Below are 16,907 nucleotides of genomic sequence, written 5' to 3'. Positions count from 1 at the left end.
GACCATATGTGAGCAGGTACCAGCAACAAAATTGAAAATAAAGCATTTACTTCTCATTAAGTATCATATTTCTGAATGCTTTTCCATTCACGCTTTGTACTAATGTCAGAGTAATAGCTGTGATTTGGATGTAAACTCTCAAGCCTAAAAACTTGTTTGTACTTCCTCCATTCAACATCATGTTTGGTGAAAGACAGCAATCTGAGTCAAAGTCAAAATACCCATTTTGAAAATGTGCTAGGAATATTTTCCTTACATCTGATGACAGCATCAAAACTTGCTAAGATTTTACTTAGTTTTGTTTCAAGTGATAAATCACTGGCATCTTTTGTTAAGCTTTTCCCAGTAATATTTAAGAGTTAGCTAAAGTAGTACATTTGTCTTCAGTTCTAATATCACTGAAATCAAAGTCACAACAGGTCATATAACAAAAAATTGACATCTGAAACAAATTTTGAAGCTGCTCTTTATAATGCAATTCGAATGGCAAATGAGAGAGAAACATTGTAACTTAATTCAGTATATGTTCACCATCTCTTGAAAAGAACATGTATAAACAAGTTAGCATTAAAAGCACTCTTGTCAATGCCACCATTTGGCTATCAAAGTCTAAACAATACATGGGGCTTGGCACATGCCTCAAACATATCTCTCTGTTATTTGATGTTTCCTTGGTGTAGTGGTTTGGTCCAAAATACTCATTACTGTTTATCTGCTGTGAGATAAGAATTAGGAGAAATGCAAAGCAGGCACCAAACTTGAAAGAATATAAAGAAGTTTATTAACAGACCTAAAAGAAGAAGAAAAAAAAATTATACGACCTTCAGAACTCTCCTCCTCCCCCCACCTTCCTCCCTTCTCCCACTGACAAGGTAAAAAGACAACCCTTAAGATGTTCAGCCTGTTTACCACTTCCATAATAACCTTGTTCAGTCCATTTAGAAAGAGAAGTCTCTTCTTGCTCATGCTATGAAAACATTATCACAACGAGACAGCTGCCCACTTCCAAATTTGCTCAGTCCATTTAGGAAGAGGAGTCTCTCTGCCTGCATGTGAGTCCTTTCCCCCGACTTGCAGCTTTTCCCGCAACTGCTTTCGAGGGTCCACTCTTGATGTTTTTTGGGGTACAATTTTAAGGTTGAGCCATTCAGAAACAAAAGCAGAGGCCCTTCTCCTTCCCTGGGAGCAAAGGGTCTTCATCATCTTCATCGTTAGGACTATCTCTTGGAGCATCTCTAGGAACTGAGGTTTTCTCCTTTCCCATTTGGAGCAAAAGTCCTCATCTGGTTCATCTCTCCCTGTCCAAACTTCTCATGAAATTACAGCTGCGTCAGCATCTGCCTATCTCAGTGCAGGTGCTTTTGCTCACGAGTTGAACGCTCCACCCCCCATATCTTCATGAAATTACAACAGGATACTCTGATATATCATAGCTTCACAACAGAATTTCAGCTTTAAGCATCTCCTCTCTCTCTTCCCTCAGGTTTTCAGCTCTTCACAGCAATAAAAAGGGTTAATCTCACCTCGGCCTTGCAGCTTTGCAGCGGGAATGTTGAATTTTTCTTATCGCAGTGGAGAGGGGGGAGAGCCGAGCCGCTCCGGCTGCCCACGGCAAGGCAGTGGGGGGGGTTCCACGGCTGGAACAGGTCCATCGGCTCCAGGATGGCCGTGGCCCGGCCCGGCCTGGCCCAAGCAGGGCCTGGCCGGGCCCACTGGCCCCCACACGGGGCCCGCAGCCACCTGTGCCAGCGCCGGAAACGAGAGAGAGCTTGGAGGGGGAGTTTGCCTATTCTTAAATGTGGATAACAGAGGTGGTCACAACTTTAAGTGGCTTAGAGAATTGTCCATATTCAAACTGGCCAGCTGATAGGTTCTATCAGTTCCCAGAGGAAGCTGTAAGCACCCCTTAGCAAGGACGTCCCTTCCGGGACTATGCTTGCTAACCTATGACACTTGGGCAGAAATCAGTAAAATCTGGGGCATAAAGCATTGGGAAAAGAAAAATAAGAAGCACCCATTTTTCTAAGGTTATAGGCCAGAAAATTAAATAGCTGCATCTGTGCAGGATTTGTGCAATTTAGTACCCATGTTTTGCGTAAGATGGCAAGAGTGATCCAGGAGGCTTCCAACACAGTGTGCACACGCTGAGGAATCTGATGCAAAGATAATTACAAGAATAGCTTAGAGATGCTCATTGAAGTTTTACCACAGTCTGGGGACATCTGATGTGGTGTGCCTAGGAAGGCTGGAGGTGGGGAAACCGTGGCCTCAACCAAAGCCTTATGACGAAGGATGCCTGTGGGACTGAATTATTCAGAGGGCTCAAGAGGGACTTGTGAGTAACTGCAGGGATGTTAGATGAGATTAAATGTGAACAGGGACAAAAAATTGGTCCGCTTGAATGTTTAGGCTTGGGGACCATCCTGGAATCCTCATTCGTTCAGACCCTTTTATGCAGTTACGTACAATTTAATTTTACTTCCTTCATGAGCTCAGCACCCACACAGTGGCTAACAAAACCACCTCAATCTAATGAAAGAGCAGACAGTGTTATAACTGTCATACATTTATGGGGTAGAATGACTAGTTTAGAAATCAAATAGTTCAGACCAGAATTAGATTCAGTGCATAACTCCTACGTGTGCATTTTAACCTCACGATTTTTATTAGACAGCATGAGACCTTACTTAATGTGAAAGTTATTTTCTTTCCTTAGTTTGAAGAGTTAGGAATAATGCTGTACCCTTTTAGAATCCAGAAACAAGATTAGTAGTTTAAAAGATAAATAATCTGCCAGTGCCGAGTGGCAGAAAAATATTTCCTGTGTATTTGGCTTTCTAGCCATATATTTGCAGCTATAGACTTCTATGATAGCATTTTTCATTATGATTTTTTAATATACATTTGGCATAAATTAGAACTTCCTATAGGTTTATTACTGCTCTGTTAGATTTTGATTAAAACAGCTTGATTTTTATAGCAGTTTTTCACCATTAATACTGTAAATTCTTTACCACTCTGAAGGGAAGTATTGGGGTTAAACTAGATACTTCTGTGAAAGTATACCACAGTGCTCAGTTGTGGTGGTCAAGAAAACAAAATCAATCTTTCATGGGAGTTATTAGGCAAGAAATAGATACCAAAGTACCGAATGTCCACTTGCCACAACACCAGTCTGTCGTCACTCCACCATTTCTGCACAGCTCTGATTCCTCCCAGAAGGCGGAATCAATTTGAAAAAGGTTTGGAAAGGGGCAGCAAGGATGATAAAAGGTAACAAATGGTTTCTGTGTGAGGAGATACTTGATAATGGTTAATATCGGAAAAAAACCAACATCAGAATGTATCTTGAAAACCATGGCTGGTATGAAGAGGATGGATGGGAATTGAGTGTTCACTGCCTCTCTCAGCAATGGGAAACAATGAGGAGTCACATTCAAAACAAAGCGAAGGAAGTGTTTCCTTCTGCAGCAAGGAGAGAGATGTGAAGGATGCTAAAGGTTTGCAAGAAATCAGCAGGCAAGTTGGTAGGAGAAAGACCACAAAGGGTTACAGAATATGCAGAAATCACAACTATCCAGGAAGTCCATGAGCAGAAAATAATTGTTAGCCGAGAAGTTCTTAGGGGAAAGTATTACACATATTTGATGTGTTTTCCCTTTTTTATAGCCCCTATTAATGACACTGGTAGAGACCAAACAGAGGTCTAAATAAACCCATCATCTCATCAAGTAAGGCTTTCTTAAAAGAAGGGGTTTATTTGCTTACTTAAACAACTTTAAACTCACAGCAATTTTGGTGAAATCATAAATATGTATCTGAAGAAACCTCATAAATGAAGCTGATAGGCTTCATTCTTCCTTTCATATGCTAAAAACCATATGAAGAAGACACTTTTTGAAAGTGTTCTTCACAATATACCCTTCATTTTAATAACGTTTTCTTTAAAATTTTCCCCTTACAGTTCTACAGATCTTGAGGAGACCTGTAGGAACCCAGATGTCTACGCCAATTTTGGATCTAATAACTCTCCCGGGTTCTTTTTAAAATACCTGTTAAGTTTTTCAGTTAATTCATCAATAGCATGGATAATAATGACATATGCTTGTTCTATATAATGTCTGTATAAAGCATAAACACACAGTATGCACAGTAGCATTAGCAGACACATAGCATTTTCATTTCTGTGTCCTTGCAGTAAGAAAAATCTCAGATATAATTACTAAAATCATAAACCATTGAATGAAAAGCTCATGATTATTTTAAAAGTATTTCTTCTTAGTATGGTATAAAAATTACATCTGGTAAACAAAGCTAGCAGATAATTTCTGTAATAATATACTGTAATAAAAAATGACTGCATTCTACGCCTTCCTATTCTGTACTGAATACAACTTGATTTTCAAGACAATTCAGCGTTGTTTTTTGTAACAACTCTGATGATAAAGTGCTTAAGAAGCCTGTTAGAAAAAGAACAAAACATACATGAGTACAGCTCTAGTGGGTAAAGGCCAGATTGCCAACCTCTAAGATGCTGCTAGTAATAAATGTCTGTTAGAAAATGAAATCTTTTGGGACAGCCCAATGATTCCTGAGTTAATGTCCAGACAGGTAAATTCCTAATGCTTCAAAAATGACATAGAAGTGCTTATAGTGCTTATAATTGCACAGTGTTGAAAAGAGGGTTAGAAATTTGTCCCAAGTGCACCTTGTAATAAGGTTATACTGAAGCATTGCCTTCCTTTGTGCTAATATAGCTATAGAAGGTTACAGATACAGGGTTGTTACTCAGAGACAGTGGGATTTGTAAATGTTCCCATTTGGTTAAGGAACACTAATCACATCAGTTTGCAAAAGCACTGATGCTGCTGTGTCACCATATGCTCCTCTAAACCCTCTCTGTAATTTCCTTCGGTAATACTCTGTTGCCTGTCCAGCTGCTCTGTCCCACTGCAAAGCAGAGAAAGGCTTTTAACACCTCTCTTTCCCCAGGGAAACCTGTCTTTACATATTCGCCCTCACCTTCTATGAGGAATCAGTACTGAGTTCATTGCTAACTGCTGTTTTAATAATTTGTTTCATAAATAGTGAGCTGGGTTGAAAATTTAAAGAATGTGTATGTTAGTATCATGAAATAGGCAGCATCCACCTCTGAAGGACTGTTTTGCAGGTGTACCATATTGAAAAAAACAGCTATCTGTGTGTATTGACTCGTTCTTTATTACTCCTCAAAATACAGAAGTATATATGGCACTGGAAGTTTCATTGCCACAGAGTCCTAAGTTAATGAATTTTTAAATGAGCTATGCACAGACGGTTGTAATTACCTGTAGTATGAGTTGTATATGCCAACTCTACTTAAACCTCTACCTATAAAACATCCTAGTGCCGCTGGGTGACATATGGGAGTTAATACCACCATTGGTTCTTTTGTTGATTTCTTAAGACAAAAGATGTGGCTTCTGCTCCATCTTACTTTGCAAGCTGAAACCTGAATCCAGGATCAATCTCCATAATTTTATCAAGTTTAAATGCTGAAGTTTCACTTCAAAGTCAGCTAAGATTTTTAACCAGTTAACTCAGTCATGCAACCTTCCCTTTCTTCACCTCACTCTTTCGCCACCCTCTCGACCAAACCAAATTCCCTAGTGTTAAAACGCAAGCTGTCTTTACCTGCTGACTCCCCATCATATTCTTTACCTTATGGAGCTGTTTACTAGCTGCTTTCTTGGCTGCAACTTCACCTTTGTTGTTCTCCACAGACCGTCTTTGGTCCGATCCTGTGTTTAGGAGATCTCACAAGATAAGCACATGGTCTCTGGTTCAGAAACCTCACAGGTCACAGGTTTGCTGGAAAAGAATTATGTATATGTGTATATATACACACATAGAGAGTGTGTGTATTTACATACTTAATAAATACATTAATATTTACAAAATGCATGTGTGTATTTTACAAAGAGACTTAGGGAACCAAGAGACAAAAGCAATCTCATGGATTAGCCAGCCTAGCAGAAGCTTCTTCACCATGTGTGATGGTGTAAGAAGTTTAAAAGTTGATGCATATTTTCAGCCTTGGCCATTCTGGGCCCAGCAAAGCTAATGTACATGCAGAACAGTTTGGTGCTTGTGTATTCATCTTTAGCAAGGGTGGACAGAATATTTTTCATGCATTAGATGCACCCTTAATGATAAGGAAAGGCAGGGATGTAGGCATATGTAGGATTTGAGAGGAACTAATGCAAACATAGTGGTGGTGGGGAGGTGAGAGAAAAAATATATCTTGAAAACTCTTGAAGTAATTAAACATATGTCATTGCTGGATACTAAAAGGATAATTAAAGTGGTGTTCATATGAAAAGATTGTTCATCAGTGTTAATATCAAGAGGATACAGTAAAAAGGAGTCCCCAGATTTGTAAATATTCAAGTTTTGGTTTAAGTTACCAACTTTTAATTATGATGAAAACAATGCAGCTGCTTGTCTCTGGAAAACAAAGGTTTGTGATTATGAAAAGTTATATATACAGTGCATCAATTGTGGAGGGAAACAGTGACAAGACCCCAGTTTCTTTGGAAAAATGCCATTGTTGATTAATTGCAATATATTTCAACTGTGTATATATTTCTCACAGTTGCCCAATAAACACACTGCTTTCATTCTTTGGAGATTATGTTTCTCCTGTGTTCTCAAGCTCTTTCCAGTTTAGTACAGTGTTTCTTTTGATGGATTGGTTTTCCTGAGTCAAACTTAAGAACTCAGAGCATCTTATCACACTTTGACCACCTCACTTTCTCAGGGGCAAAGAAGAGAGGGGGAAAAAAGCCCATCAAGGCTTGTGCCTGTTAAATCCAAGCTCTCAAGAGATTTGTTTTTCTTTTGGCGTCAGATTAGATGTTCAAACCAAGTGGTGTTGTAGGGCCACGGGTGAGTGCCCACTGAGCCCTTAACAAGGCTAATCCCACAGCAGCACATTCCAAGCAGCTAATGGGTGCAAGGGCTGTGCTGGCTCTCACATCGCTGCGCCGCGGGCAGAGCAAGCGCCTTGTGCGGGGGCCAGGCGCAAATGTGTTATTAGCAGTGACTGGCCCTGCCGAAACGTGGGCAACTGATTTTGCTCCGGGACAGCCTTAAACACCAAGTTTGATGCTCAGGTAAAGAAAAGAGAGAAATGAAATGTTTTTGGTGGGACTTTGCAGCAAGGTTAATCAAGAGAGAGACTTACCCAGAGAGCTAAGCTGTGAATAAACGAAATTCAAGTATGGCGTGTACTTTATGACTTCACTGTGGACTTTAAATTGTCTTATTAACCATTACTGAAGGAGTATTTATGAAAGAAGAGAAAGAGAAGATAAGCTTCTTGCTCTACTAGATTTGAAAATACTTTGCTGTAGTTTTCTAAACTTTTTATTACTTTATTAATTCACGTTATAAGTAAGAGCTTAATGCTGACAGTTTAGTTATGAATATGTTGATTTCCTGAAGTTATTCTGTTGTGAAGACTCTACAGCAAGTAACATAATTTATTATATCTCTGAACTTTATAGTTCATTTCAAATTATATCTGTTGCAGAAAGATAACTGGGGCAGTGAAACCAGATGCTTTCTTTTAAATTTGGAAGGACAAGGAGTTGTGAGATTAGTAAGTCACGTATTTTGTCATCACACCTCTGCCAGGTAGAATAGTATATTGTTGGAGATCTAAAAACTGGAAAGTATATTTTCCTGATGTGAATAAAGGAGATTTTAAACCAGACTATTATTTTTGCAATATTATCTTCGAAGAAGTGTGATGAAATTACATTTCAAATAAAAAATATTATTATTGTTATTATTTTTTTAATGTAGCTGTGTTTCTTTTCTGCTTGCAAAGACAATACGAGAAAAGTAGGAAAACAAATTTTAAATGTCCATTTCTTGGGTTAGGAAAGCTTGCTTTTATACCTAAAGAAAAAGTTTCAGTGAGGTACCTGTTATGACACCTTTTTGTACTGGATCTTGAGATAAATTTAGCTAGTGAACACCTTTAGAAAAGACACAATAGTTCTGTGTAGCTAGGAAATTCACCAGGTAAATTGTTTGCAGAAAAGTATGAAAATAATAATATGTTTAATAAAGGATATTTAGAAGTTATAATAAATTAAACCTCAAGGCAGTCTCTCTTAGGTAAAGTAAAACTTCTTTAGCTTTCAGAATTTCTATTTAATTATATTTTGTTTAAACAAAACAAATCTTGCCCAATCTTCTATAACACATTAAACTTCTGTTTGCTAACATGAGAAAGATCAGCCAAATACAGTTTTATTTAATGGTTTTAACTGACTTTTTTTTCTGATTGTAAAAGTGATGTTAGGTATCTGCTATGCCTGCAAAATATGAAGTCTAGCAGATTTTTTAAATAAAAAAGCAAGGAAACCAAGGATAAAATATTGTTAAATAGCACCAGTAACCACTAGACCCAGCAGGGAAATATCTTCTGTGTAAAAAGCGAAAGAATGAATTCTATATATTGGGACTGGTAAGTTGTAGATGTAGCTAGAAATTCTTGTTGTGGTACTTTATAGTTTGTGCTAGTGACATTCACTGACTCCATGAAATTTCTTCAGTTCACAGTGATTTTCACAAGTTTCAGAAGCAGAGGGTTCTGGTTTTAAACATGGAAAATGAGATACAGATTGAATTGACAAGAAGGTAACATTAGATAGTGAAGTAGCTTTAGTTAGTAATACATACATACCCTTACTTATATACTTATATACTCTTACATAGTAAAAGGTAACATCAGTTAGCTAGGTAATGTTACATAGGCAATTTCAAATGTTCTCTTTTCATAGAGGCTAGATGCTCATATTTCCTTTAAAGTGTTTAAACTTCATTTCACATTACTTAATTTTCAGATAATTTTGACATAGCTCACAGTTTATAGTACTGTCTATGCTGTGCAGTTCAGTGGGTAATTTTATTATTTAAACATATTATGTTAATCTGTTTTAAATGAATTTTCAGAGGAAAGCTTCAACTCATTTCCTTATTAAAAGAAATAAAAGAATTCTATCTCTGTCAATGTCCTAGGGAGCTTGCCAGAACTCATATTATATGGAGTGAGGATTTCCTAGATAATTAAAAATATTTCAGAACTATGAAAGTCTTTTCTTTCCTGTTTTGTGTTTGTTTTTGTCTTTTCCCTTTTTCTTTCCTACCCATCTCTCTTTTTGTTTAAAAAGATTTCTTGTGAATCTGACAATTAAGACAATGACGAGGGACATTTCTTGCTTTTCTGTAAGTGATGGACGATCTTGAGTGTTATGAACAACCATAGCTTCACTGAACTATTTTAGAGACTACCTGCCAGTCATCTGTTCCAAAGTATTAAAATTTTTTGTGTCTTGTTTCAGAAACAGATCTTTCTCTTTTTTTTTCTTTTTAATTAAGTTGTCCACATAGAAACTGTAGTTTCTGCCTCTGTGTTAAACAGCACTCTCAGTGCTTGTGTAAAAATGTATTGGGTGGTTTGGTTGGTTCAGTTGTGGGGTTTTTTTTAGTTAAATCTGGCTTAGTTGTATCGCTGGCATGGAAACAGAGGGGTTTTTACTGCATATGTGTGGGGTCTTTTCTGCCATGGAGAAAGGCTTAGAGTTTGAGTTGATTCTTCTCCAGGGATTCCTTCCTCTGCTATGAGAATATAGGTGACAGCATCAAGGTCATTGGGCTAGTGAATAAGAGAACATTATTAAAAGCTTTTGTTGGGTCCTTAGCTCTGGAAGGGAACCATACTTCTAACAGAATGTTTGCTCTCTGCAAAATATGCCCTGCTTAGCTGAAGAGTCAGTGGAATTTTCTCTTACGCTTGAAGTTTTTCTACAGTTGTACGGTAAGTTGTATATAATAAGCAAACACAGCTCAAGGTATTTCCTTTGTCTTTTTTAGGCACAGAAATCATGGATAGAAAGAGCATTTTACAAGAGAGAATGTGTTCATATCATACGCAGCACCAAAGACCCCCATAGGTAATTGCATGTTACTGCTATGAAAAATGAAAGTTGATTGAAAAAAAGTCTCTGTGTCTATATATATTCATACAGGGGATATGGATGTAAATATTTTGTAAACTTACATGTTCAGAAGGTAGTTGAATTACCTCTGGAGTGATGGATTCCTATGGGAATTATTAGTTTACATTTCAAAACTTACCTCATAAAAAAAAAGATAAATCAAGGGTGGATTAGCATCTGTGTTTAATTTTCTTATCTTCTTAGTTCAATATTCAGTGCATTGAATATTTACCTAAATTGGATGCATGACACACCACACTGTCAAAAGAAAGTAGATGCATTAGACTGGCAATTTAAAATACTTGCTAATCCATGCAAAAGCTGATCACTTGTCCTGATATTACCTGAAGAAAGCAGAAGGTGTTCTTTAATTTCTTTTTGTACATATTTAGAACAAAGCACGACTTTTTTTGACATATAGGAGAGTCCAAAGTAAACAAGACAAAGAAAAAAAGGTAATATGTGTACTATATTGTTTCCATACGCAAAGGCTTTGGGAAAGGAGTCAGCAGATTTGAAAAGGGGTTGGGTTCTTTTTGTAATTTGTTTTCCTGTTTAGTTTATACACGCACGTGACTTGGGTTTTCTGTTTGTGTAATGTCATAGGTGTTGCTGTGGGCGTCTAACAGGTCAACACATTGGACAGCCTCCGAGCGCCTCCGTTACTCAGAATGAGAAAAATGAAACCAGGCTTACTCGCAATGACATCCAGTCGGAGAAGTGGTCCATCAGCAAGCACACGCAGCTCAGCCCGACGGACGCTTTTGGAACCATTGAGTTCCAAGGAGGAGGCCACTCCAATAAAGCCATGGTAACTGTATTTTTCTCTTAGATAAATAATGCTGCTAGATAAAAGTAAGCATTCATAAAGAATGAACAGAATTCTTTCTTAACTTCATGCTAAAGTATTATTGAGCATAAGACCGGAATATATGTTCTTATGAGTGGGTGAACAAAATTAACTGTAAGAGCTGGAGCACTGTGTAAGAGGACCTACCTTTATGAAGGCTGAAGACACATTAATGTGCTGCTGTCTTAATTTTATTCTAGTGGCTACTCATCCCTCTTTTTCTGAATAATTTTTTAATTCAGGTATGATTTCCCATTGCTGGCTGTGTCAGCAAAACTGACAGATTTTAAACATACCAAATTCCTCCAGACATGTATCAGAAGATAGACCAATTAGACTCATGGTTCATATTTCAGTGAAGTAAGAGGCCCCAGGAAATGTCTAGTCTAAGAACTAGGAAATCCCTTGAGCAAGAAGTTTCTCCATCCCTATGGAGTGATACCAAAGTGTATTGATCTGAAGGCTTTGCTCCACTAACTTGGAGAGACCTTTCCAGAACACACACTAACCCATGCATGTATTTCTCCTATGTAATATTATATTAAAGGAAGAATCTCTCTGACCCTATCTGAACTGCAGAACCTGGATCTTTGGGAACGACAGGTGAGTTTGTGCCTAGCACTTCATGGCCAATACACTGCTTTGGCAGTGAGGGCAGACGCTGAACTCCTGGGCGCTCTGCCGAATAACCTGCCCAGCAATCCAGTACTGTCTTCTGTGCATGAATTCTTCCCAACAGGTGTCTCAGATCTGTCATAAAGAACAGAGATTAGAGACAATGAAAATCTCAGGTCCTGTGCTAGCAAGAGCAGAATATTTTCCTCAGATGTGTACACAGGTACTGTTGTTGGAGTGACTACTTAAATGGATGGTTCTGTTTGTGCAGATGGATGGCTTCTTTTGATAAAAGAAAGAAAGCACTGCTGCACCAAGAAACAGAAAATTAGGTAATTTCTCTCAGAGTATCACAGACATCATATGTTCAATTGATAACCAATCACCTAAAAATCTGCAAGGCCAGAGATCCAGAGATACAGTAGTGAATGCTATTAACCATATATGGATACTTTGCATAGAATCTGTGTTTATGAGAAGGGATAATCACTAGAACTTTTTCAGTGATGCTCTTGAAGATAGCTATAAAGCAATAAACAGACCTGCCCAGACAAAAGTGGTCTTGGAGACCCAAAAAATGATGAAGGTTTTAGGGAAGCTGTTGACACCAATACTCCTAGAGGATTGATCTTTGCTGAGATTCTGATGTCCTGGCATAGTGCTGGAAGAGACAGGTCATGCTCTAAGATATGTACTGTGTGCTCAAAGAAATGCAATTGAGGTGAAACTGTGGAGATAAAACTGGAAGTCAGCATAAAGGAAAGAAAAACATGGTCACAGAGTGCAGTCAGGAGTGAAACCATGAACAATTTAGAAAAAAGAAAAAAAGAGAAGGGGAAAAAGGGACTTAAAATCTGAGAAATCTAAATAACAAGTTAAAACTTAGGTATGAATACAGACAATTAATTTATTGCTGGAAAAACTCCAGATTTATTTTGACAGACTAGAATCAGGAAGACAGTTGCACCTGCCATCTATTTGTAATCATTAAACCCCACTCAAAACATGGGAAAAAATTAAATTCTTCATTAATTAAAAAAATCTGTAAAATCTCCAGAAATTTGATTATCCCACTAGTGAGAAAAGTTCTTCAAATTGAATAATTCAGTAAATATCTCTTGAATCAGTGTTGTGCTTGCTTACCACCAGTGAGAAAAATACCTCTCATTAGACCAAAATGCAAATAAGGAGGCTTGCATAACCATTTAAATGGAAACAGATTAAAGAGTTTTTTATAATGTGTTTGCCACAGAAAGCAGCATGAAGATATCCTTGTGTTTGTATTTTCAGACCCAAACATTATTTTAGGGTAAACTGTAGTCAAAAAGCTGCCTAACTAGTTGTTGCAGTTTTATTATTAGAAAATTAAACTCCTACCTTTGCATTTACTGGGTACTGGGTCTTTCCTATAGTAACTAAAACTTAACAAATCAAAAGCTTTCTGTTGAAGCCAAGAGTTTGCTCAATCAAAGAAACCAACCAACTTTGCCAGCAGAGGAAGGAAAAAGGAGACATTATATTGAAAATAAGGAACAAGTACATAATAGTACTTCAAAATATTCTTGTTTGACGGTACATTCTCGAATCCAAACACAGAGCAGCTGATCAGCATGGATAGGGGAAGAAAGATAAAGGGGAGAAAACATGATAAATTTATTCCTTTCTAAAAATGTGTTAGTTCTTTTGTAGGTACTGGCTACCAAATAACAATATGGAATGAAAGCTGGATTTTGATGACAGTCGTGGCAGGTTTATATTGTGCCTACTGGCTAATAAAATAACCTTATAAAGCAGCAAGATTTGGCAAGCTGACCAAATCAAGGAAAACCTCAAGGGAAGAATTTGGCATTAAATTTTCCACTTATTCTCTATTTTATTTCCTGAAATGGATGCCCACATATTACAATTACTAAGCAAGGGAAACACTGAACTGAGCAGTATTTTCTTGGTCTGTACTAACAGCAAAATTGTTAATTTTTTCTGAATCAGACTGCAAAGAATTAGGTGGGGTTTGTTAATAGGAACCATAACCTCAGATTTATAATCGGAAAACAAGGAGTCAATTAATGGAACAGATTAGTGCATGTAAAACTGACAGATAATTATTTTCTCCATTTGAAGTTAAAGAATTAGATTTTAATACAAAATGTATACTAAGTATAATTACTTTTCATGATACAATATTATATCAGTTGCCACCAGACAATAACAATCAGATCTTTAGCTGTGGAAATGAAAATTATACTGAAATCATAATAGAATAGATTTGGAACAAAACAGCAAAGATGTAGGCTTACATATTATCAATAGAACTGACTGGGCCATTAATTTCATTTCCACAGCCACATGGAACAAAAATTCCCAAACAGCATGACTTTTGCTAATGCTGCAGAGTTGTTAAAGTAACTTCAGTGCAGCTGCACTATCCTCCTTAAATCAATAATGTGAATAGCTCAATAATTTGTGCAGGAAATTACATAGAAACACATAGCTGAGCTTAGGTAACACTGGTTAACAAGATCAGTTACTAAAAAGGCCTTTCCTTCAGTCTTCATGTAACCACAGATGATCATGATCCTGTGGTGTTTAGATCTCTGTCAATCTCATATTTTCTTTACAAGTGACTCATCCCATTAATATGTAAGAAATGCAATTAACAATTTTGCTTGCTGGCATTTATTTTGTTTTTATAGCAGATTTTCGAATTTAACACCTGTAAAAAGATGTGAGAGGGATGTGGGTATACATAAATTTTACTAATAGCTTTTGCAAGTAAAATTGAAAAAAATATGGGAAAGTTAATAAAATATGATCTGCTTGCACTAGTTGGCTCTTTGCAGTTTAAGAAGTAACATGTTCATCTAAATATGTACTAGCATTTTTTTAAGTCAGAAAGCAATAATCAAACTAAAGCGATTCCATTCCAATTATGACCAATATTCTGAATTTTTTTAAGTATATTCTGTTCATCAGTGTAACAATTAAGACAATCTTGCTGTGATGCATTTTGTGCTGCGTTTGTGACCAAACTAAACCCATTTTTTTTAATACACTATCTGTCTTTACACACACACACACATACACAAAAAACCTTAACATTCTTTCATTAATTGCTGGGCCTATTCATTAATTGGTGGGATTGTCTATAAACTTCTTTAAAGGATTGCTCTTTACAGAACTAAAATTTCTTTCATCATGGGTTTTCAGAGTTAAATGGAAGATGGCTGTTTGAAAAGCCTTTGGTGAGTTAAATAGATTCCTCCTCGATGAATGCATTTCAATGATACATTTCATATGCAGAGTAAAATCCTAAAATAAGTTTGCAGCTGCAAAAGAAAGGAAGTTTACATCAGTGTTATCTGCTTAACTTTTCTTATGGTGCATGGAAACATGAAAGAACATCAGTAGAAAATTCCAATGAACATTAACAGTTATTTGGACAAAATTGCTAATATTCAGGTCCTTAAAACTTTATTAAGGACATTTGGAAATCAGTCACAGAAAAAGGTATTTTTCTTGGTTTAAAATGCATTGAGTTTTATAAAAACTGTATAAAAAGGATGCCAAAAATCATCAGGGGTTTTGAGAGGAAAAAAGAGATAATCCTATAACTTGCATAAACCATGAAAAGGCAGCAAATACTATTTCTGTGATAGTAAATTAATTCTTTAAAAATACTTACAGAATTTAAAAGACAGTGTTCTACATGGAGAAAAAGGGGAAATAACACAGAAAAATCTTTATCCAAAGCCCATTTAAATCAATAAGGGTTCTTTCACTGAGTGTTTGTGGAATTTAGATTAGGCCTTAAGGTGTTAAGAAGAAATAACTTATACAGAACCAATCTGTTTTCAGTCTAAGTAACAGGTTTTTTGTTGAATTCAGTGAGAATTATATTTAATTTTTTTTTTGTGAGGCTCACACTTTGAGGCAATCAGTCTTTAATTTCAAGACATATCTGTAGTGATAGAAACATACTTAAGTTACGAAGAAGGAAACACAGGAACAACGTAAGAATGCAGGTCACAAAATGTTTTCTGAATAGTTTTACTTTAAGAAATACAACACAGAATTCTGAGTCTCTTTAATTTATTCACTGATACTCTCATCTGCAATCATTCACCAAGTACTTTAATGAGACAGCTGCGCCTAAGTAACGAATAGAAATTCTACTTCTCGGGAACTTTTACTTTTGCCCTAGGGCACTGGAGTCGAACTTGGAAGTGTCTGGCTGTTTGATTAATGGTGAGCACAGGTATGTTGTAGAGAACACATGACAAAAAAAGTGAAGCAACAATTGGCAACACATGCACTCTTGCTGACTACTACTGTACTAGTTTAGGGATCAAATGGGCATTACAGCTCCAGCTTGATGCTGTGTCATTTCACGTTCTGTGTTGATGTCAGTCAGCTCAGCCTGTAAGTTTAGTGATCCAGAACTGTACTTTTTGCTTTCTAGCTTGCCCTGCTTTGCTGACACATGAAAACTGAATTCTTGCATCCTATCCATATACTTCTCCCGTAAAGAAAGGGCTAAATAATTTCCCATTAGAGCTGAGAGTTTCTACAGCTGACAGGTACACCAGGCATAGAATTTCATAGCACAGCAGCATAGTGGTTTGGCTTAGATCTAAATTTTGTATCTGCCTCCAGAGGCTATCACAAGACAATTCAGAAACAGCAGAAATACTCATTAACAATCTAAGCAAAAATTGATAGGGCTAAATATTCTGTTACGGTATTGGAAGAAACTAATTTTTATTATGGACAAAAACGGCTGTAAAGGTGTGATTCATAAAAATAGGACGGAAGAATTCTCTTCTAGTTACTAGCTAACATGTTAAGTAATAGAAAAAGAGTGATTTCAAGTATTCCAAAATTTCCAAAAATTGCTTCTGTAAGAGCAAAAATTATTCAAATAGTCATAAAAATTGAATGCTATGAACAGAAGAAAAAATCATGTTTGGCACCATTGCCAAAAACTTCTAAACCAGTAAATCTTACCTCTGTTGATGTAAATTTTAATTTACATAAAGAAACCTTAGAGATTTATTTTTCCTTAAATTTCCACTTTGTAAAGTAAAATTTTCCTAAATATAGAGGGGTTTGCCTGCAGAGCAAGCAGTTGTTTCTAGTAAAAGATGCCTACATTTCAAATAAATGCAAGAAAATACTTCTAACTTTCTGCTTCACCTTGTAGATTTGTATTTATTGGAATTCAGAGGTCTTCAAGTATAAGAAGAGTAATACATAGACTTAAGAAGGTAGGGACAGTGAAATCACACGTTTTGAGGTATTAAAAAAAACACTGAAGAATCCAAAAAAAAAAAAAAAATCACTGTCCAGGTTAGATAATACACATCTGATGCCATTTGTGCCTTCATCTTAGT

The 16,907-nt window shown here is 36.6% G+C and overlaps 1 protein-coding gene across 4 annotated transcripts in view; it reads left to right on the top strand.

Moving 5' to 3' along the window:
* Window positions 1–16,907, top strand: part of TRPM3 (transient receptor potential cation channel subfamily M member 3) — a 272,291-nt gene that overhangs the window by 121,904 nt on the left and 133,480 nt on the right. For all 4 annotated transcript variants that reach the window (XM_048290665.1, XM_048290663.1, XM_048290664.1 and 1 more), the window contains exons 2-3: window positions 9,928–10,007; window positions 10,659–10,863. In XM_048290665.1, coding sequence (XP_048146622.1) covers window positions 9,928–10,007; window positions 10,659–10,863 — 285 coding nt within the window. The remainder of the gene's footprint in view (window positions 1–9,927; window positions 10,008–10,658; window positions 10,864–16,907) is intronic.

Source organism: Corvus hawaiiensis, chromosome Z (genome assembly GCF_020740725.1).
Source record: "Corvus hawaiiensis isolate bCorHaw1 chromosome Z, bCorHaw1.pri.cur, whole genome shotgun sequence".
In the NCBI taxonomy this organism is placed as follows: domain Eukaryota; kingdom Metazoa; phylum Chordata; class Aves; order Passeriformes; family Corvidae; genus Corvus; species Corvus hawaiiensis.
Note: the sequence above shows the minus strand (reverse complement) of the source record. Positions and strands in the feature narration are given on the sequence as shown.